The sequence below is a fragment of the Dendrobates tinctorius genome, unplaced genomic scaffold (assembly GCF_039654945.1).
Source record: "Dendrobates tinctorius isolate UK_male_01 unplaced genomic scaffold, ASM3965494v1 ptg000102l, whole genome shotgun sequence".
Lineage (NCBI taxonomy): Eukaryota > Metazoa > Chordata > Amphibia > Anura > Dendrobatidae > Dendrobates > Dendrobates tinctorius.
This window is the reverse complement of record NW_027361770.1, coordinates 36,725,824-36,748,470: the sequence shown is the minus strand read 5'-3', so window position 1 is coordinate 36,748,470 and position 22,647 is coordinate 36,725,824. Positions and strand designations below refer to the sequence as shown.

Sequence of the window (22,647 nt, the reverse complement as noted above, 5' to 3'; positions counted from 1 at the left end):
TCTGCTGTGACCCCTTGTGAGCATCTACCCAAATAGCATTTTTGGGAGGCCTCTCTGATTTTGCGGTACCTCGCGCAGAGAGGGATTTGTATGGTGGGATGCTGATATACACCATGTTCCAAATTTTTAGGTAAATGATATTTTTCTCTGATTTTCCTAAATGGTCAGTGCAAATGACATTTAGTCTAATAAAAGTCAGCACCCGTTAGAGTATACATCAAATTGTATTGAAGAAACCTCCCAATGACAACAGTTTAATCTCCAGAATGAATAAAAACTCAAAATGCACTGTTCCAAATTACTAGGCACAGTAGCATTTCTAAACATTTGATATGTTTTAAAGAATTGAAAATGCTAATTTGTGGAATTTGCAGCATTAGGAGGTCACATTAACTGAACAAAAAAGCTATTTAACTCCAAAACATCCTAACAGGCCAAGTTACATGTTAACATAGGAACCCTTCTTTGATATCACCTTCACATTTCTTGCATCCATTGAACTTGTGAGTTTTTGGAGAGTTTCTGCTTGTATTTCTTTGCATGAAGTCAGAATAGCCTCCCAGAGTTGCTGTTTTGATGTGAACTGCCTCCCACCCTCATAGATCTTTTGCTTTATGATACTCCAAAGGTTCTCTATAGGGTTGAAGTCAGGGGAAGATGGTGGCCACACCATGAGTTTATCTCCTTTTATGCCCATAGCAGCCAATAACTCAGAGGTATTCTTTGCAGCATGAGATGGAGCATTGTCATGCATGAAGATGATTTTGCTCCTGAAGGCACGTTTCTGCTTTTTATACCATGGAAGAAAGTTGTCAGTCAGAAACTCTGTATACTTTGCAGAGGTCATTTTCACATCTTCAGGATCCTTAAAGGGCCCTAACCAGCTGTTTCCCCATGATTCCGGCCCAAAACATGACTCCTCCCACCTCCTTGCTGACGTTGCAGTCTTGTTGGGACATGGTGGCCCATCCACTACTCCATCCATCTGGACCATCCAGGGTTGCTCGACACTCATCAGTAAACTGTTTGAAAATTAGTCTTCATGTATGTCTGGACCCACTGCAACCGTTTCTGCTTGTGAGCACTGTTTAGGGGTGCTCAAATAGTAGGTTTATGCACTACAGCAAGCCTACGACTCCAGAGGCACCAGCAGCTTCAAATATCTGTTTGCTGGTTTGTAATGGCTTTTAAGCAGCTGCTCTCTTAATCCGATGAACTTGCCTGGCAGAAACCTTCCTCATTCTGCCTTTATCAGCACAAACACGTCTGTGCTCAGAATCAGCCACAAATCTCTTAACAGTATGATGATCGTGCTTACGTTTTCGGGAAATATCTAATGTTTTCATCCCTTGACCAATGCATTGCACTATTTGATGATTTTCGGCAGCAGAGAGATCCTTTTTCTTTCCCATTTTACTTGAAAACTGTGGCCTGCTCAATAGTGTGCAACATCCACTTTTCCTTTTATTGGGCTCACATGGCAAACTAATTATCACAGGTATCTGAGACTGATTTCAGTAATCCAAAAGAACCCTGAGACACAATACCATCAAAATTTTTCATTAAAAAAAACCAAACGCTATGACACATAAAAACAATTTGCTCAATAATTTGGAACATGGTGTAAAAGTTATCGGTATAGAGGTGATAACCTTTATCCAGCAGTGGGTGCTCCAAATCCCACACAATTTTCCCACTCACTCCCAGGATAGGGGGATAATCATTGGGTTCAATACTGGTGTCCTTCCCTTCATAAACTCTAAACCTGTGGGTGTACCCTGAGGTACTCTCACACAGTTTGTAGAGTTTGATTCCGTACCTGGCCCACTTGCTGGGCAGGTACTGACGGAATCTGAGCCTTCCCTTAAAATGAATTAAGGACGTGCCCCACGCAGATGTCCCTTTGGGGCACGTACACTTCAGCAATCTTTTTGTTGAAGTGGTCGATGACCGGCCATACTTTGAACAGATGATCAAAGTTGGGGTCATCTCGTGCGGGACACTGTGCATTATCAGTATAATGCAGGAATTTGTGGATGGCTTCAAAACGCGTCCGGGCCATGACCATTCAGAACACTGGAGTGTTATATAAAATATCAACACTAAAATATTGCGGAAGTTCTGGCTTCTTAAGGATCCCCATATGAAGGACCAGGCCCCAAAACGGTGTCATTTCAACTGTGTCTACAGGAGACCAGTTAGAAAATGATGAACGTGGGTTTTGTTCCAAAAACTGACGAGCGTACACATTAGTTTGCTCCACCATGAGGTTAACAAAATCCTCAGAGAAAAAGACTTTGAAAAAGTCTGTTTCTGTGTGGCCAGTGGTATCAAATTTGATCCCTGAGGGTCCTGTTACACATAGCGACGCTCCAGCGATCCTGACAACGATACGACCTGGTAAGCACTGCTGGTACGTGGCTACATGGTAGCTAGTAAGCTGTCAAACAGGCAGATCTACTCCACGATGCAGCAATGATACGGCGATCCGTATAACAACCTCGGCGATCGTTGGGACCTTGTTACACAGCAGCTATTCTGATGACTCAGCCCTCGATAGGCGTGCTTCAGCGTTGCCTTTTCCATGCCCCTCTGCTCCGATTGGTGGTCACAACGTGGTTTGCTTCAGCGTCTCTGAGTCGCTAGTGCGCTATTTATTCATGGATCACAGTCATTGACACTGGGACACGCGATTATTATAACTGTACATGTTAAATGTTATGATTGCATATAATTGATAGCTGACCTATAAAAGGAAACGCTACAAAGATCCTAATTTGAGACAACCAATAGGAGCGAAAAGGGAGTTGAAAAGACAAAGCAAAATCACGCCTGCGTCCCTGAGTTCTGAGTCGCCAATGAGGTCACTCGTCGTTGTTATGGCGTCAAACACAGCGATGCATGCTGGCCAGCGGGACACCAACAATCAAAAAATGGCCTAGGACATTCGAGCACATCAGCGATATCGCAGCGGGGGGCCGGTTGCCGCTATGTGTCACATGTACCGAGATCGCCGGTGAGGTCGCTGTTGCGTCACAAAACCTGTGACGTTTCAACGATCTCGCAATGTGTGAAGTACCCTTGATTCTGCCACAAAAATCAAGAATCAGTGGCTCGTAATTTTCGGGGGGCGAGGTCCATATGGGGTCCACAATGGGGTGCGCTGGTTCAGCTGCGGGAATGGTGGACGCTGCCTCATCTTCTGTCCTTGGGCGTCTGCGTTCCGCAGGACCCGAGAAGGAAGATGAGGAGGAGGAAGATAACGAAGAATTGGAAAAGCATCGAAATGTGGGACCCTCTCCCTCACTATCGGTGGTGGAGGCAAGGAAAGAATATTCCTCCTCCAATGAATAGTGCTGTTGGGACGAACATGACGAGCGGGACATTTTTTTTTTTTTTAAAGTATGGTGCTTGGGTGTACTTTATTGATAACTGTATGTGTGGGGGGGGATAGTGATTGGTGTAAACTATTCTGAAAAGAAAAAGCTAAAAGAAAAAAAGCAAATAGGGAGAAAATAATGCCTATGGAAAAAAAAGTCTAAAACAGCAGGCCGGAGCTCTGATAAGTGAACTACGTCACTTATCGAAATTCGGCGCATATTGGATGTGCGCACGGAGATGGCGAAAATAAAAGTGTCTAAAACAGCAGGTCCTAGCTCTGATAAGTGAACTGTTTCACTTATCAAAGTTCGGCGGCAGCTTTATGTGCACACGAGGGTGACGCAAGGGGGTGAAATTAAAAAAAAAAAAAAGGAAGACGGCAGGCACGAGCTCTGATAAGTGAACTGCGTCACTTATCAAAGTTTGGCGGCTGCAGGATATGCGTACGGAGTTGGCACAAAGGGGCCTGAGAAAAAAAAATCAATCACGAGTGTTGATCGGTGAACTGCGTCACTAATCAACGCTCGGCAGCTGCGCATAGGGGGGTGGAGGGAGTATAAGGAGGGGGAAGGAGAGGATGAAGCGAGATCGGACAGGGATCAACAGTTAGGGTTGTAGTCAGGTGGTGCAACGGGGGGTGAAAAAAATGGAAAATGTGCTCAAAGAGGGGTGGAAGGGGTAAAAAAAAGGGGGAAAGGGGGATGAAGAGAGATCGGGCAGGGATCAGGGATCAACACTTACAGATGTAGTCTCTCTTCTTTTTTCTGTCTTCTTTCTTTTTTCTTCAGCAGGGATTGTGGTGTCACAGGCTGCTGTGGCACCACAAAGCCCAGTACAGCAGGAGATCCAGCAGTATGACCTCTCTGTAGAGTATCCTCAGCTAGTGTGAGGACCCCTGCAGAGCAGTCAAACAGGTCACAGGCAGGTGGCAGACAGGTCACAGAGCGGTCATACCGCTGTTGTGACCTGTCATTGGTGGGTACGAATGATCACATCGATCCCACCAATCACTGCTGGCCCTGGTGACCATGGCAACTGCCTAGGATCACTCTGAACCTAGGCGAGTCACAGCCAGGTCACCAGCAGGGCACAGAGCGGTCACAGCGTGACCGCAGCTGTGCCCTGCGATTGGCGTGATCGACGGTGACATTGATCGCGCAAATGAGCTCCTGCAGGCCCCCTGCTGGGCCTGTCCTAGGCTCTGGCCTAGGATCAGTGCTATTACAGCACCAATCTGGGCAGGTACCGGCAGGGCACAGAAGCGGTATCTGGGGGTTTTTCGCCGGTGACTGGCACCGGCCTAGGATCGAGTACGTCGGTACTCGATCCTAGCCTGAGACCTCATTGTTTCAGCCAATTCGATTGACTGAAACAATGAGAAAGGCTGTGATTGGGTGTTCAGAATTGAACAGGCAATCACAGCGCTCAGGAGGGCGGGATCAGAGCCCGGGATGCCGACACCATCTTCCCTAAGGTAAGATGGTGTTGGAATTTAAATGCGATCACCGCGACTTAAGTCGCGGTATCGCATTAAAAGGGCATGACGTACTATCCCGTCCATGGTCATACGGGTCTGGGTCAAATGGATGGGACAGTACATCAGATGTCAGAAAGGGGTTAATGATACCATTTTGGTGCAGATACGATCTTTTGATCGCCCGTTATTGCATTTTAATGCAATATCGCAGAGATCAAAAAAACAATTCTGGCATTTTGACTTTCTTGCTACGCCGTTTAGCGATCAGGTTAGTCCTTTCATCATTTTTTTTTACTGACAGACTGGGCGAGTCTGAAAGCGGCCATTCCAAATATGTGAATGTTTGATTTCTATTTATTGTTTTATTTTGAATGGGGCGAAAGGGGGGTGATTTGAACTTACGGTATATATTTTTTTTATATTTTTAATAACTTTTTTTTTTTGTTTAACTTTTGGCATGCTTTAATAGCTGTTCAAAACAAGTGAAATGTCCCGGGAAAGATGTGGGCTCACCGCCGGAGCCCACATCAAAGGCAAGGAATCCAACATCAGCGTAAGTGTACTCCTGATGTCAGAAAGGGGTTAAATTTGGATTGAATGATAAATTTTGCAACTGTATTAAACTACTTTACTGCAGATGGGGGACCCAATATCCTTGACGAACCAGACAAGCGTGTCCCCAATCTCCAATGTTTTTCGCCCTGGCAATGGAGCCCATCACTCTTAAAATTAGACAGGACTCTGTGGTTGAGGGAACCACAATAAACTCTAGGTTGGGATAAGGTTAGATTGTATGCCGAAGATCTGATTCTTTTCTTATCCAATGTAGAGCAATCCCTTGCAACCCATCACCGGTTTTGGCCCATAAAAGTTACGACCATCACCTTTCCGGGCTGATATACACCATTCTATAATGCTGTATATCGGCCCCCAGGCCGACCTGTAAGAGAAGAAAAATAACTTTTATTATACTCACCTGTGGGGCGGTGTGGAGGGTGTCACAGGTCTTTGTTCGGCGCCTCCCATCTTCTTATGATCGCTGACCTCCTGCTTGCTTCTTGTGGATGACGCGTCCCTGCGTCATCCACACAGACTCCTCGGCACCGCGCTCCTGCTCAGGCGTATTACAGTGCTGCAGTGCGCAGGTGCCAGGAAAGGTCAGAGAGTCCCGGCACCTGCGCGCTGCAGTACTTTGCACTGTCCTCAACAGGGCAGAACAGTACGCCTGCACAGGAGCGCTGTGCCGAGAAGTCTGAGTGAATGACACAGGGATGTGTCATCCACACGAAGCAAGCGGGAGGGCAGCTATCATAAGAAGATGTGAGGCACTGGACCAAGAAGAGCGACACCCCTCGGACCTGACCGCACTGAAGGCAAGTATAGTAAAAGTTATTTTTCTTCTCTAACAGGTCAGGTTGGTGACAGATGTACAGCATTATAGAATGATGTATATCAGCCCTGAAAGTTCCCTTTAATATAATCAGTCATGTTGGTGATTTATTGAATCTTTAAATAAACAAGGACAAATCCTCAGTTATGCCACTCAAAGAGAACATACCTGGACCTATGGACTACAAGTAGTTAACAAATTTAAATATCTTGGCATGATTGTTAACAACAGCCCAATCATAGATTTAAAGATAATGTATACTCCCTAACAAATATGCTGAAGAAATTTTAAAAATGGTCTGAGCGTCCCCTTTCTGTAGCAGGAAGAATTAATCTTCTCAAAAATGATAAGTGTTTCTATATACTGGAGCATTCAATTAGGATTCCAAAAATATTATTTAAGAGATTACATTAGTATGATGGCGGCATTCATATGGGGTTCATCGAGGCGGCCAAACTCAGCATTGCAATCCTTCAGAGACTTAAGTGTCAAGATGGTCATTCAGTATCTTGTTTATTTTTATACTATTAAGCTGGTCAATTGCTTTATTTAAAGAGTTGGTTTAGTAGTGATAAACTGACTAATGAAGCTCATATTTTGCAGCTTTTGAATGGAAATTCAGTTTCAATACTGGAGGGGTCCTATAAACCACTACAAGGCTTACTGCTTGCATATAGATTAGCGATGCAGATTTGGAAGGAAAGTAAATGTGTTTTGAAATTCACTGATAAAATTGGCGAGATTGAGCCATGGGATAATCCCGAGTTTTCACACATTAAAATATTACAATATCCGGTGTTCTGGAAAAATTATGGTATGGTAACACTTGATCAAGTTTTCAAAAATGAAACTTTACGATCGTTCAATCAAATTCTTACAAAATATGGTGTTCCTCACAGGGACTTTTATAGATACTTGCACAAGAGACATGCTATGGAGCACCAATTCCCAACATCCTAGGATATGGATATCGAGATACTGCTAATAGGTGTACTTACTACCCAGGGCCCCGCAGGGGTGATATCAACACTTTACACCTTTTTGCTGATTTCCACAATGGCATCTACTCAACTCCCTGTGGAGGACAAGTGGTGACAATGGATACTCTCAATGTCTGAAGAACAATGGAGTGATCCTTTGGAAGCCCCCACGGTGGTATCATCAGCTGCGAATAAAAAATTAATGCAGTCATATATCTTTCACCAGTTTTATCTAAAGGGCCTGTCACACTAAGCGATATAGCTACCAATATCGCTATAACTTGTGACGTTATATCGATATTGCTAGCGATATCGTTGTGTGTGATACTTACCTACGACCGGCTCCCCCGCTGGTTATCGCTGATCGCGCGAGAACATTCAGGAATGCTTCTCGTCGTCAGCTTCCTGCGGAGAGACGAGTGTGGAGCCGGGCGGGAGGACGTCAGGATCGCCTAGTGTGACAGGTAAGTAGCGACCCCCGACCCCTGCTATGTCGCTAGTGAGATCTGCCTGTGTGGCAGCTCACAAGCGCCACTTAGCGATGCACCAGCGATCCTGACCGCGTCATATCGCTGGTCGGGATCGCAGGTGCATCGCTAAGTGTGACAGTACCTTAACTCTATATAAATTACATAGATTTGGCAGATTGGCTTTTGATGGGTGTCACAGTTGTGGGGAATTAGGAGCAGACATTTGGCATTTTATTTGGAATTAAGTGGTCTCCACATTGTTGCAGATACTTGGGATACCTATTGACTGTGTGCTGGAGCTCTGTGTATTGGGAATTGTGGATAAGGAAACTTGGCCGTATTAAGATAGACTATTTCTCTGCGAGACTTTATTTGTTGCACTGAGATGGATGGGGGAAGGGCACCTATTGTTAATCACTGGAGGATACTGGTGAATGATATTATACAGTATGATAATATAGTATATAGAAGCAGAGGATGTTCCCAAGTTTCATAGAATTTGAGAGAAGTGGTGTGAATCACCCCTGACGCACTTGTCCCACAGTGCTTTAACGTCCTCAATTTTGCATTATGTACCCTGATGTATTACAGGTTTTCAGATACACAAAATAAAATTACTGATATAAATGGACTAAAGAATGTATTCTTGTTTATATTTTTAAATTATATAGACCTTAATCTGTGATGTGTTTCTATATAGTCCTGACTTCAGATGAGTACAGGGTTTTCAACATACATCTATACATCAATATATCCTATTGTATTACAGTTATATACGTTAAGGATGTGATGTAATATTTGCAATATTATTTTGAATGGACATTTGTCGGTGTTGGTAACAAATCTAGATGCATATCCTATTATTGTATGTACCGTATTTTCCGGCGTATAAGACGACTTGTTAACCCCTGAAAATCTTCACAAAAGTCGGGGGTCACCTTATAGGGCGAGTGTGGAGCAATCTGCGGTCACCACATATGGTGGGGGGAGTGGTCCCGATGACGAGGTGAGGAGGCGCCTCACCGGGAAGGTGTAAGTGAAGCAAGTGCAGGCGTCCAGTACGCCCGGGGTATGGAAAAAAAGAGAGAGAGTGGCACTGTGCCCAGAAAAATACACCTCTTTCACCCGTCTGGCCCGCCTTTGTATCCTATTACCTCATTCTCTGCCCCTCAGATCTCCAACATGCGCACCTGTGCCGCTTCATTGCAGTCCTCAGGAGTTGAGATGGGCGAACCCGAACAGTAGAGTTGCGTACTATTCAGGTTCGGCTGCCTGAACACCGGGAAGTTTGCTGCGCTGTCATGTGCATGACAGCGCAGCAAACACAGCTTCTGATCAGTGGTGAAATCATCACTGCCAGTCAGAGAGCCGCGGTTCCCACATTGTCAGAAGACAGCGTGAGCGCTTAGCAGTGATCAGAGGTATAAAGTTTACTTCAGGTCACTGGTGGCAGCTGATGGGACTACTAATCCCATCATCCTACACCTGCTGCCACTAATTACAGTGAAAGCAGGAGTGGTGAATGTGGGTATTCATCAACAGCTCCTGAGCTGTAAATAAATAATAAAAAAAAACCGGCATGGGTTTTCCTGTATTTTTGATAACCAGCCAGGCAAAACTCACAGCTGGGGGCTGCAACCCTCAGCTGTCAGCTTCAGCAAGGCTAATTATCCAGAATAGAGGGGACCCAATGCTGATTTTTTCATTATTTAAATAATTGTAAAAAAACGGCATGGGTTCCCCCCATTTTTGACAACCAACCTTGCTAAAGCAGACAGCTGGGGGCTGGTATTCTTAGGATGGTAAGGGGCCATGGATATTATGCCCCCCCAGCCTAAAAATAGCAGCCTGCAGCTGCCCAGAAAAGGAACATCCATTAGATGCGCCAATTCTGGCGCCGCTTTGCCCGGTTCTTCCCACTTGCGGTGGCAAGTGGGGTAATAGTTGAGGTGGTTGATGTCACCTTTGCATTGTCAGGTGACATCAAGCCCACGCTTAGTGATGGAGACACCTGTCCTATTGTCACATTGTAAGAAAAAAAAAAGATACCCAGAAAAATGTCCTTTAAAGGGAATCTGTCACCTCATTTTTGCTCTATGAGCTGCGGCCACCACCATCAGGGGCTTATCTACAGCATTCTGTAGATAAGCTGCCGATGTAACCTGAAAGATAAGAAAAACGAGTTAGATTATACTCACCCGGGGGTCCGGTCCGGTCTGATGGGTCTCGCGGTCCGGCGCCTCCCATCTTCTAGCAATGACGTCCTCCTTCTTACTTCTGCCGCAGCTCCTGCGCAGGCGTACTTTATCTACCCTGCTGAGGGCAGAGCAGAGTACTGCAGTACGCAGGTGCCAGACCTCTCTGACCTTTCCCGGTGCCTGTGCACTGCAGTACTTTTCTCTGCCCTCAATAGGGCAGATAAAGTATGCCTGCGCAGGAGCCGCGGCAGAAGTAAGAAGGAGGACGTCATCGCTAGAAGATGGGAGGCGCCGGACCGGACCACGACACCCACCGCACCCCCTGGTGAGTATAATCTAACTTGTTTTTCTTATCTTTCAGGTTACATTGGGGGCTTATCTACAGCATTACAGAATGCTGTAGATAAGCCCCTGATGGCGGTGGCCGCATCTTATAGAGCAAAAATGGGGTGACAGATTCCCTTTAATTGAAAGAAAGACACAGACTCCTTTAATAATCTCAATTAAAGAGAGAGAGTTTTCGCGCACTTTAAAAAAGCGGTCCGGCATGTAGGTGTGTTTACTGTCCTCCACTCCCTGCCGACTTTTCTTCCCCATTGACTTGCATTGGGTTTCGTGTTTCAGTCGGCCTCCAACTTTTCCCTATAGTCGGCCGATTTCATTCGACTCGACTTTTGAGAAAGTCGGGTTTCATGAAACCCGACTCGACCCTAAAAAAGGCAAAGTCGCTCATCTCTAGTCGTAATCCATGTCTGGGGAAAAAACAGTTTTCAACCTGGACGGTGCCAAGATGCGATTGTCCAGCTGAGAACCACTGGTGAGTGGAGCTGCTGCCAGAGCCAGGAGTAGTAATAAACATCAAAATAAGCTTTTCTTACATATTTACCGTCCTTATCTGTTGATTCATTCCTGTGTTACCAGTCTTTGTTAATTTATTATCATTAGTAGCTGATGGACTGATTTTTTGCCATATCTAAGTAAATTCTATTAAAGGATGAATTACTAGGTTTATTTTTCTGCTTTTTTTTTTTTTTTTGTGTTACTTTTCCTAAAACAAAAAGTAAAGCATATTCCATTGTACTATTTAAAAGTATGTATATTAAACGCAAATTTTCTCTTCAGAGAGGAAGAGGGCTAGAACTCTAGTGCAACCCATAGGAAGTAACAATCCTAAAAGTCAATATCGACTCTCTAATAAGCCTCCTTGTCATATGACTTCGGATAGTAGCCAAAACCAAAATCTCAAAATTGCTGACACGGTGTTTCGGGGTACTGCCCCTTGTCAGTGCAAAGTGTGAGATCTAGTTTGGCTGTGTGAGAGAGGATCCATGCATGTGCCAAGGCTCATTAGAGAGTCGATATTGACTTTTGGGATTGCTTCTTCCTATAGGTGGCGCTAGATTTCTAGTCGTCTTCATCTCTAAAGAGACAATTTGCATATTTCCCAGACGAGCATTGCGGCTTAACCGTCTACTCACCAGGGCTGTGGAATCGGAGTCGGAGTCGTGGAGTCGGAGTCGGTGCTCATTTTGGTGGAGTCGGAGTCGGAGTTGGAGTCGGTATAAAATGGACCGACTCCGACTCCTAAAATATATAATAAATTGGGTACAGTAATTCAATGCAGGATGTGCTGAATATTTTTTTATAGGAGTTTGGGAAAGTTATGAAATGTCCTATAAATGACTGTTCTATTCATGATCTAAGGCTACATTCACACACAGCGTTTTTCCAGTGTTTTTTGAGGATACGTTTTTCAGCTGCAAAAGCTGATCATCTTTTTAAAAAAACTGCATCACCTGAAAGGTTTTTGAGCTCATAGATAATGTTTTCAATAGCAAAAGCAGATTAGAAATCTGCTCTATCTATCCATTTATCCATATCTGTCTATCCATATCGTATCTGTACCAAAAAGAATGAAAACCGGGTAGTACACCAATATATATTCTGTTCTATCTAAATATCTTGATTATTGGATCATAAAAATGATTAAATGTCTGAGGTTCACATTGTACTACAATAAATTTTTCACTTAAATATAAGCAATATGTGTGGGAGTCGGAGTCGTGGAGTCGGAGTCGGTGTAAGGGAAATTGAGGAGTCGGAGTCGCAGGTTTGGCTTACCGACTCCACAGCCGTGCTACTCACATCGACATGTCAGGCCTGATGTGCCGCGCAAGGAGGAACGTTACCTTTGGATCCCTATTAAAAGCAACACACATCCAAAATAGCTGTAGAATTATGCAATCAGTTCAAATGTCTTTACTAGAAGTCAGTCATAAAGTCGGAAATCATAGATCTCAAATCAATGATAAGCAAGTAGGATAGTTTACATACAGACCCAAAAGAAAAGCTTACCAAGTAATCCATGAAATCATCATTTGTTTTAAAGACCTCAAGTTGGTTCAATTTCTGAAAAAAGGTAAAAGAATTATAGGTTGTAAATATCAAACATACAATTCATGTTCTTTTTTTTTTTTTTATAGGGGACTACCAAGATCCCTGTGGGAGACTATAACTGTGGTAATTCCTAAAGAAGGGAAGAAGACGGAACTCCCGGACTCATACAGACCTATACAATTACGGACATCGGAAGTTAAGATTTTTGTGAAAATCCTGGCAACACGGCCGACTATTGTTATCACTTCAATTATTCACCCTGACCAGGCCGCGTTCATGCCATCAAAATCCACAGCTATTAATCTGCATAGGGCATTTCAAAATTTGCAGGCGGTACAGGCCAACCCCATGAAGTCCATTGTTTCTTTAGATGCCACTAGGGCGTTTGATAGTGTGAAGTGGATTTAAATGTGGGCAGTGTTAAAAGGTGATGGGTTTTGGTCCCAATTTCAATAACTGGGCTTTCGTACAAGTCACCTGTAGGGAAGATAAGGTAAACAGGGAAATGTTCAATTGTTTTGTGCTATTTAGAGGCACAAGTAATGGCTATCCACTTGCACCATTGCTCTTTGCTAATGCAATTGAGCCGCTGGCCTGCATCATTAGAAACCATCTCAGGATAGAGGGATTTAAACATGGGAACAAAAAGGAAAGAATTGCCTTGTATGCGGAAAACCTGCTTTTCTTTGTGAACAATTCAGACATCTCCATCCCAATCATAATGAATGTAATTGAAAGGTTTGGGATTTTCTTGGCCTGACTATAAATTGGTTAAAGTCGCCTTCTGCCTTCAGATACCAGAGACATGTCTATCTGGAAAGGTCTGTCAAGTATACCTGTGGTACAGAAGTTTAAAGAGGTACTTTTTTAAGCTAAACTGTGCTGTATTTTACACAACACACCTAATACATTTTGTTTTTGCCCTTTGTTCCTCCTGAATTTCACTTCATTCCCTGCAGCCATTTTGTTTACTTGCGGCTCTACCAAACTTGACAGCTCCCTGTTATTTATTAATCCAAACAAAAGAAAAATGAGGATGGCACTCACCGTTCGTAAAATCCACCTTTATTGCATAAATAAAATCTTCCACAGGGGAGCAATGTGCATGGTTAGAGAACGGCGGCCGTTTCGCATGGAAGCGCAGCCGCATGAAACGGCCGTCGTCCTCTAACCATGCACATTGCTCCCCTGCGGAAGATTTTATTTATGCAATAAAGGTGGATTTTACGAACGGTGAGTGCCATCCTCATTTTTCTTTTTTTTCTAATTCTGAAACTGACTGTTTCAGGGATAGAGCACCCGTTGTTAGGGCGTAAATGCGCTAAGTGTGTTTTTGATTGCGGGAAATATATTGGCGGTATAAGGCTATGTGCACACGTTGCGGAATTGCCACGGAAATTTCCGCTGGAATTCCGCAACTCTCTGCTGCGGGAAATACGCTAAAATTCCGCATGTGTAATTCCCACGTATTTCCCACATTTTAACTAGCGTTTTGCAAGCGTAATTAGCTTGCAGAATGCTAGCGTTTTCCAAGCGATCTGTAGCATTGCTTGGAAAACTGATTGACAGGTTGGTCACACTCGTCAAACATAGTGTTTGACGAGTGTGACCAACTTTTTACTATTGAGGCTGCCTATGCTGCATCAGTAGTAAAAAGATATAAAGTAAAAAAAAAAAAAAAAATGGTGTTATGCTCACCTTCCGGCGTCCCACGCAGTGTCACCAGGCCAAGCGATGCTCCCGGCAAGTCCCGTTCCCAGCGATGCCTTGCGACAATGACCTTTGACGTCTCCGTCTCGTGAGACAGCGACGTCATCAAAGTGAGAATAGCACGATTTTTTTAATTCTTAATTTTACAGGGTTATGGTACCCAGAGACTGGAGGAGAAACTTCTCTCCTCCAGACCCTGGGTACCATCCGCACATTTTCCGCTTACTTTGCGCATGGTGGCACAAACAATGAGCATGCTGCGTATTTTTCCACGATGCGATTCCCCCGTGGAAAAATACGCAGCATTAGCATGTGCGGAATGCCATAGGATTGCATGGGATGCTTTTTTTTTGCGTTTCGCGGCAAAATCCCGCATTAAAAAACGCTGCGAAAACGCAAAAAACCCCGCTACATGTGCACACAGCCTAACGGTGCAGCTGCTTTCCTTCTGCTCTTGGATCCTGTTATATATTATCTAACTTCACACCCAGAGCTGGCAATGCCTGGCCTCAGTGTCCAGCACCGCCCTCTGCATATTCAATGGCTGTCACTAATCTGTACCTGTGCTGACCTCTGTCATTTCCCAGGATTGGAAAGAACAGAGCAGTGTCTGTGGAAAAGCAGTACAATTACTATACGCCACACCACATCTACAGTGGTGACAGAGCTTCACTAGTCTCCACACCACATCCACAGTGGTGACAGAGCATCACATGGCACTCACATCACATCCACAGTGGTGACAGAGCGTCACATGTCTACATCACATCCACAGTGGTGACAGAGTGTCACGTCTCCACACCACATCCACAGTGGGGATAGAGCATCACATGTCTCCACACATCACATGCACAGTAGTGACAGAGCATCACATGTCTACACATCACATCCACAGTGGTGACAGAGCATCACCTGTCTCCACACCACATCCATAGTGGGATAGAGCATCACATGTCTCCACACCACATTCACAGTGGGGATAGAACATCACATCCACAGTGGTGACAGAGCGTCACATGTCTCCACATCACATCCACGAGTGGTGACAGAGCGTCACGTCTCCACATTACATCCACAGTGGTGACAGAGCGTCACATGTCTCCACATCACATCCACAGTGGTGACAGAGCGTCACGTCTCTACATCACATCCACAGTGGTGACAGAGCGTCACGTCTCCACATCACATCCACTGTAGTGACAGAGCATCACATGTATCAACATCACATCCACAGTGGGGATATAACTTCACATGTCCCCACATCACATCCACACTGGTGGAAGAGCTTCACACGTCTCCTCATCACATCCACAGTGGTGATAGAGCATCACATTTCCCCACATTACCCCTCACGTACAAGTACTGTGAAGAGTCTATAGTGATGTGTGTGTGTGTGTGTGTGGGGGTGTGTGTGTGTGTGTGTGTGTGTGTGTGTAGATCTACAAATACCATAAAATACACCTCAGCCTATAGTGATGTGTGTATGGATAGGTACACACAGATTAAGCAGAAAGCTTGGACAACCCCTTTAATTCACATTACCAGATATCACATTACCCCGTAGAATATAAGTCTGCAAGGACAGGGTCCTCTCCCCTCTGCACCAGTCTGTCATTGTAAATTTGTTTACTGTTAACGATATCTATAACTTTGTATGTAACCCCCCTTCTAATGTACAGCATCATGGAATTAATGGTGCTATATAAATAAATAATAATAATTACCAGACAGTTGCAGGATTATATCCCTTTCAATCTTGGTCCTCTGGTAATTAAGATTAAAGGAAAAATTAGTGCTTGGGGAAGATTGGCCTCCCAGTTTCAGTATTCTAGGGGGTGGGCCTTGGAGGAGACTCCGGAGGTAGGGTCAATAGTACTTAAGCACCTGGGGGGAGTGGGTGACAATTATAACTTTTTTTTTTTTTTTTTTTTAAGAGTCCCATAAATGTAAAGGTTATTCTAAACACTACCCCACCCTCACTCTAGTTCATAAGATTTGGTGGACTTGAGGGAACTACACGTTTGGAGGGCTTTGGGGAATCGAGAAGACGGGTTGAATTATGTTTAACAGTTGTTCTTCGATGGCCACTTTTGTTCTTTTGACCACTTGAAGGAGTTTCTCTTGTGTATCTCTGAGTTTTTTAAGTACTTACAATTAGACATGCAATAAGAGCACTGGAGGCTCTCTCAGATCTCTCCATTCCAACTAATGGGTTTGTAGATTTTGTGGTACAGACTAAATCCACTAAAGGAATTCTCTCTCTACTATACAACTCCTCATCCCTCTATGCCCCGACCGACCTCACCTGTTTCCTCCACTGGCCTTCCCCCCCCTGTGACGTCCTCTTCTCAGCAGCCACCCGGCTTATCTGGCGCAGCTCCGGCCTCCTCTAGGGCTGCTCCGGCCTCCTCATCAGCAGACCCGGTGAGACCTGGCAGGCGCTCTAAACGCTCATTTGCGCCCACCAGAACGTCTCCGTGTCGGCAGTGTCGCCGCCTATAGTCACAGACGCCCCCCGGACTGCTGCAGCGGCTGCTCCGATCCCCGTTTGTCCACTCACGCCGCCTCAAGTAGGCCGCAGGCCCGGACCCCATTGTTAGGCTCTGGGCGTCTATCCAGGCCTGAAGCCACGCCCACTTCCTCCACCAACGGTCCACCCATCTCCCCACCCACCCTTGTCTAGTGCAGAGCCGTGGAGTCGGTTGGAAGCTCTGCCCAGTGTCACCACAGAGGCCCGCCCAGCAGTACGCCCACCTCTAATATTTCGATAGGTGCCAGGCATCAGAGCCGGCCGCAGGCTCCGACCACCCAGCGTCACCACAGTTCCAGTGGCCCGCCCATCACAGTCCCCACCATTACAATACCGAGGCCAGGGCAGCAGCCCCTAGAGGGCAGGCAGCGCAGCACTGAGCACAGAATTACCCATTCCAATAGTAGCAACGTCCCACTACCAAGCCTGGTCTCCCTCGTCTCTCCTGCGGGCGCAGCATTGCCGCCCGTGCGGAACGTCGGGAGTTCGGGTGGAAATAACAATGCTGCTGCCGAGCGTGCTGTGCGGTCCAACCCGACCATTCAGGACGCTCTTTAGCAAAACCTATGTTTAACACCACCAACCCTCCCCAATGACACAAACACCTTCGTCGCACACTATTCCATTGGCGGTCAGAATGTCATCCCCCTCAATACGCACGACACAACCAACGCCTATAGTTATAGCAATAATAACTCCACACCACTTATTCGCGAACCTACCAACCAGCATACACCCAACCATCACGGACGTAGTCACATACATCACAAATCCTCCACACCCTCCTCAGCGGATTCCCACCACCACCACCATTCTCGCTGTCCCTCTGTCTGTCGCTGTTCCCATTACAGGCGAAGGCGTAGCTCCAACGGGAGCCGCCACAGGTCACGCTCCTCTAGATGGAGGTCACCTTCCACATCAGGATGGTCCGATGTGTCCGAGGGGCACCGCAGCAGGCGTTCTAGGACATCTAGTAGAAGACGTCGCACGAAATCTCCACCCCAGACCACTAGCCGGAGGTGCATCGATGAACATCTTGCGACCTCCAGCCAGACCATCATTCAGGAAGGAGCGCTGCCAAGAGCTCACGACAGCCTTCGGCTGACACGTGCTCCATCGTCGTCATCAAGCCGAGAAGATCCATCCGTATCCATCATGGCCCAACATCATCAAAGTTCTATCACCGAAGCAAGATTTCAGCCACGTTCCGTTGGCCAACAAATTTCCGGGCCATATCGGGGCCGCCAGCCGGGAGCAGGATATCGCCGGGGTACCTCCTTTACCTGGAGACGCTCGATCGGAGACTGACAGCGGTGAGTCACGTATAACCAACACACTTAACAAAATACACAACACAGAAGAGAGCGACCTGGCATCTGCCATCAGGGCTGTAGGCTACCACTTAAATCAGCCCGGAGGTCAAACCGTCACCAGGAACATACCTCAATCAGCTAGTCTACACAAAGACGCCTTTTTTCTGCGGAATTAGTCCGCTAGATACACACATAGACCTATAGAAGAAAGAGAAGATCTGGAATAATGACTATGTAGACATATGGTCACTCTTATCGGCGGACCAACAGTCAGAAGATAAGGAATGGAGGACTGGCGAGTGGTTAAACGATAGAAATAGAGGTAAAATAGCACATACAATGAACAACTGGCTGCAGGCCTTCGCTGTCCTAGGATGTATAATGGGCCAAAAACATCCAGAACGCTGCTGAGTTATTCATATACCAGTATTTACATATAACTCCTATAAGCCTCATGGCGGTGTTGCTTGGAGGCGCTATGACGAGGAGTTCCGCAGGAGGCTAGCCCTGCAACCAGATCTAGGATGGGGAGTAAAAGCCACAGATGTCTTGCTACAACTAATGCTTACACAAAAACACCCTCCCTTTTCATCGACGGCCACTATTTTCTCAGCAGCAGCAGGCCAGAACTCGGTGGTCGTACGGAGACCAGGGGCCTGCTTGTTATACAATGATGGAAACTGTCGCTTCCAGGCGGCATGCAGATATAGACACGATTGCTCAGCCTGCAGAGGCGGACACCCTGCATCAAGGTGTACACGCCTCACAAGCGGAACTGCTACGAGGCAAAACCACGGTGAGCGTAGCCGCAATGGGCCCTTGGCTAAACGTTTATCCCAATAAAGAAGCTGCTCAGCAATTATACAACGGTTTTAAGTACGGTTTTTTCATCACCTTTAAATTTAACCGAACATCAGCAAAAAAATCTAAAATTAGCTCGAGAGTTCCCGGAGATTTTACAGCAAAAAATCATAAAAGAGGTCGAACTAGGCAGGATGGCGGGCCCATTTCAATCATTACCATTTAAAAATTTCAGAATCTCGCCTTTAGGTATTGTGCCCAAAAAAGAACCCGGTAAATATCGGCTAATACATCACCTTTCCTACCCAAAAGGCGATTCGGTCAATGACGCAATACCCCCAGAAGACTCGTCTGTAAACTACGCTTCGTTTGACAGAGCAGTTGAGCTTGTGTGCGCGGCGGGGCCCGGTGCTCTGCTGGCAAAAACCGACAGTCAGCTTTCCGTCTTTTACCCGTGCACCCTGAATGCTTTCACTTGTTGGGTTGTAAGGTGGACCAGCATTTTTATTTCGACATGTGCCTACCAATGGGCTGTTCCATTTCCTGCCACTATTTCGAGCTTTTCAGCACCTTCTTAGACTGGGTAGTACGTCACGAAACAGGCAGCAATTCAACAATCCACTACCTCGCTGACTTTGTTCGTCAGACCTAGGGAATCTAAACTCTGTTCTTTCCTTCTTCAGAAGTTTAAATTTATTTCTAGGCATTTCGGTGTCCCACTATCGCCGGAGAAAACGATAGGTCCGTGTAACGTTCTCCCTTTCCTCGATATTGAAATAGACACAAATGAGATGATTTTTCGTTTACCAGTGGATAAACTGGAAAAAAACACTCCAAATGGTTAAAAGTTTCCTCGTTGAAAAGAAAGTCACCCTCCAGCTAGGTTTACTCAACTTTGCTTGTCGAGTTATGCCAGTTGGCAGAGCTTTCTCACGCAGGTTATCATAAGCTACAAAGGGCATCGCCCAGCCGGGCCACAGAATCAAATCGCTCAATGAAAGCGGATTTGTCCGTCTGGAAAGAATTCTTGGAACCTACAATGGGCATACATGTGTCATGTCTCAGGAAATGCTAAACAGCACCCTAGGTCTACTCGTGGGTGCGGATCTCACAAATGGTTTTGTAGCAATCTACAGCAACCAATGGTGCAAAAGCAGATGGCCGGTCCTATGGATCTCTGCCAACTGGGGCCGCAACCCCGTTTTGTTGGAGATATTTGCCATAGTTACATCAGTCGAACTATGGGGTAACAAACTGAAAAATGCAAATATCAGATTTCTAATCAAAAACCCAGGAAGCGCTAAATGCTTAAACAGTATGTCTTCCTCATGCGCTGTTGCGCCACCTTGCATTATTATGCCTTAGACACAACATCTGGTGCTGAGCCAGAGTGACATTTACTATGGATGATAAGATGGTTAACTCTTTGTTGTCTTCCGATTGGCAGGCCTTCAGAGTCATCCTTCCAAGCGCAGAACTAAAGGGCCTACTGTGTCATCTCTCCCTCTGGGACACAGTGGCCAATCACTGATGCTCTTGATCCGCGCCTCAGTGACACCGGCTACCTGGAAGGTTTATGGTAAGGTATGGGAAGAGTGGTGCTCGCTAATTAAAGGGAGGCCAGTTGATCCGTTTTGATCGGGCGAGATGCGACATGATGGTAGAACTCCTGAATCAGCTCAAGAGTAGAGGCGCGTCGGGCACATTAGCGCAGCGTCATTTATCGGGAGTAGCCTTTTTCTTTCAGCTAGTGGGATGGACCGATGTAACTAAATATTTTTTCATAAAGCAAGCCGTTAAAGGCTGGAAAATGCTCCAACCGAGTCAGGAATGTCGTCGCCCTGTTTCTTTAAGTCTGTTGCATGATATAACAATATCTAAAACGGTGTGCAAGTCACAACACAAGTCAGCCCTAATATCTACAGCGTTTGCAATCGCATTCTTCGGGCGCTGCAAATTAGTGAACTAGTGCCGCATTCTAAAACAGCATCAGTAGGCGGGTTAATTAATGAGGATCTCGTAATATGCAGCGACGCTCTGCGAATTAGAGTGCGGAAATCCAAATGTGACCCCACAGGTAGAGGGTCGTGGGTCCTGGTCAAGGCCCTAGACGGCACCATATGCCCTGTCAAAATAGTCAGACACTACGCGGCTATAAGACACGAAAGTAGATTTTTTTCTCACATACCGACGGGTCCCCACTTACTAAACATCAATTTCACACAATCTTTAAGAAATGTATACAAGCTGTCGGTGTAGACCCTAAAGAATACGGAACGCATTCTTTTAGAATCGGAGCGGCCACTGAAGCAGCTGGGGCCGGTGTAGCAGAAGCTGAAGTGCAGAGATTGGGACGTTGGAAATCCGCATGCTTTGCAAGATACAGTGGGGAAAAAAAGTATTTAGTCAGTCAGCAATAGTGCAAGTTCCACCACTTAAAAAGATGAGAGGCGTCTGTAATTTACATCATAGGTAGACCTCAACTATGGGAGACAAACTGAGAAAAAAAAAATCCAGAAAATCACATTGTCTGTTTTGTTTTCATTTTATTTGCATATTATGGTGGAAAATAAGTATTTGGTCAGAAACAAAATTTCATCTCAATACTTTGTGATATATCCTTTGCTGGCAATGACAGAGGTCAAACGTTTTCTGTAAGTCTTCACCAGGTTGCCACACACTGTTGTTGGTATGTTGGCCCATTCCTCCATGCAGATCTCCTCTAGAGCAGTGAAGTTTTTGGCTTTTCGCTTGGCAACAGACTTTCAACTCCCTCCAAAGGTTTTCTATAGGGTTGAGATCTGGAGACTGGCTAGGCCACTCCAGGACCTTGAAATGCTTCTTACGAAGCCACTCCTTCATTGCCCTGGCGGTGTGCTTTGGATCATTGTCATGTTGAAAGACCCAGCCACGTTTCATCTTCAATGCCCTTGCTGATGGAAGGAGGTTTGCACTCAAAATCTCACGATACATGGCCCCATTCATTCTTTCATGTACCCGGATCAGTCGTCCTGGCCCCTTTGCAGAGAAACAGCCCCAAAGCATGATGTTTCCACCACCATGCTTTACAGTAGGTATGGTGTTTGATGGATGCAACTCAGTATTCTTTTTCCTCCAAACACGACAAGTTGTGTTTCTACCAAACAGTTCCAGTTTGGTTTCATCAGACCATAGGACATTCTCCCAAAACTCCTCTGGATCATCCAAATGCTCTCTAGCAAACTTCAGACGGGCCCGGACATGTACAGGCTTAAGCAGTGGGACACGTCTGGCACTGCAGGATCTGAGTCCATGGTGGCGTAGTGTGTTACTTATGGTAGGCCTTGTTACATTGGTCCCAGCTCTCTGCAGTTCATTCACTAGGTCCCCCCCCGCGTGGTTCTAGGATTTTTGCTCACCGTTCTTGTGATCATTCTGACCCCACGGGGTGGGATTTTGCGTGGAGCACCAGATCGAGGGAGATTATCAGTGGTCTTGTATGTCTTCCATTTTCTAATTATTGCTCCCACAGTTGATTTCTTCACTCCAAGCTGGTTGGCTATTGCAGATTCAGTCTTCCCAGCCTGGTGCAGGGCTACAATTTTGTTTCTGGTGTCCTTTGACAGCTCTTTGGTCTTCACCATAGTGGAGTTTGGAGTCAGACTGTTTGAGGGTGTGCACAGGTGTCTTTTTATACTGATAACAAGTTTAAACAGGTGCCATTACTACAGGTAATGAGTGGAGGAAAGAGGAGACTCTTAAAGAAGAAGTTACAGGTCTGTGAGAGCCAGAAATCTTGATTGCTTGTTTCTGACCAAATACTTATTTTCCACCATAATATGCAAATAAAATGAAAACAAAACAGACAATGTGATTTTCTGGATTTATTTTTTCTCAGTTTGTCTCCCATAGTTGAGGTCTACCTATGATGTAAATTACAGACGCCTCTCATCTTTTTAAGTGGTGGAACTTGCACTATTGCTGACTGACTAAATACTTTTTTTCCCCACTGTACATAAGA

At 45.5% G+C, this 22,647-nt stretch overlaps 1 protein-coding gene across 7 annotated transcripts in view; it reads right to left on the bottom strand.

The window, feature by feature from the left end:
* Window positions 1-22,647, bottom strand: part of LOC141099776 (uncharacterized) — a 132,871-nt gene that overhangs the window by 13,870 nt on the left and 96,354 nt on the right. For 5 of the 7 annotated variants that reach the window (XM_073587837.1, XM_073587836.1, XM_073587832.1 and 2 more), the window contains one exon: window positions 12,252-12,305. The exons of the other annotated variants lie outside the window; for them this stretch is intronic. In XM_073587837.1, the coding sequence (XP_073443938.1) occupies window positions 12,252-12,305 (54 nt within the window). The remainder of the gene's footprint in view (window positions 1-12,251; window positions 12,306-22,647) is intronic. 7 annotated transcript variants of the gene reach the window in all.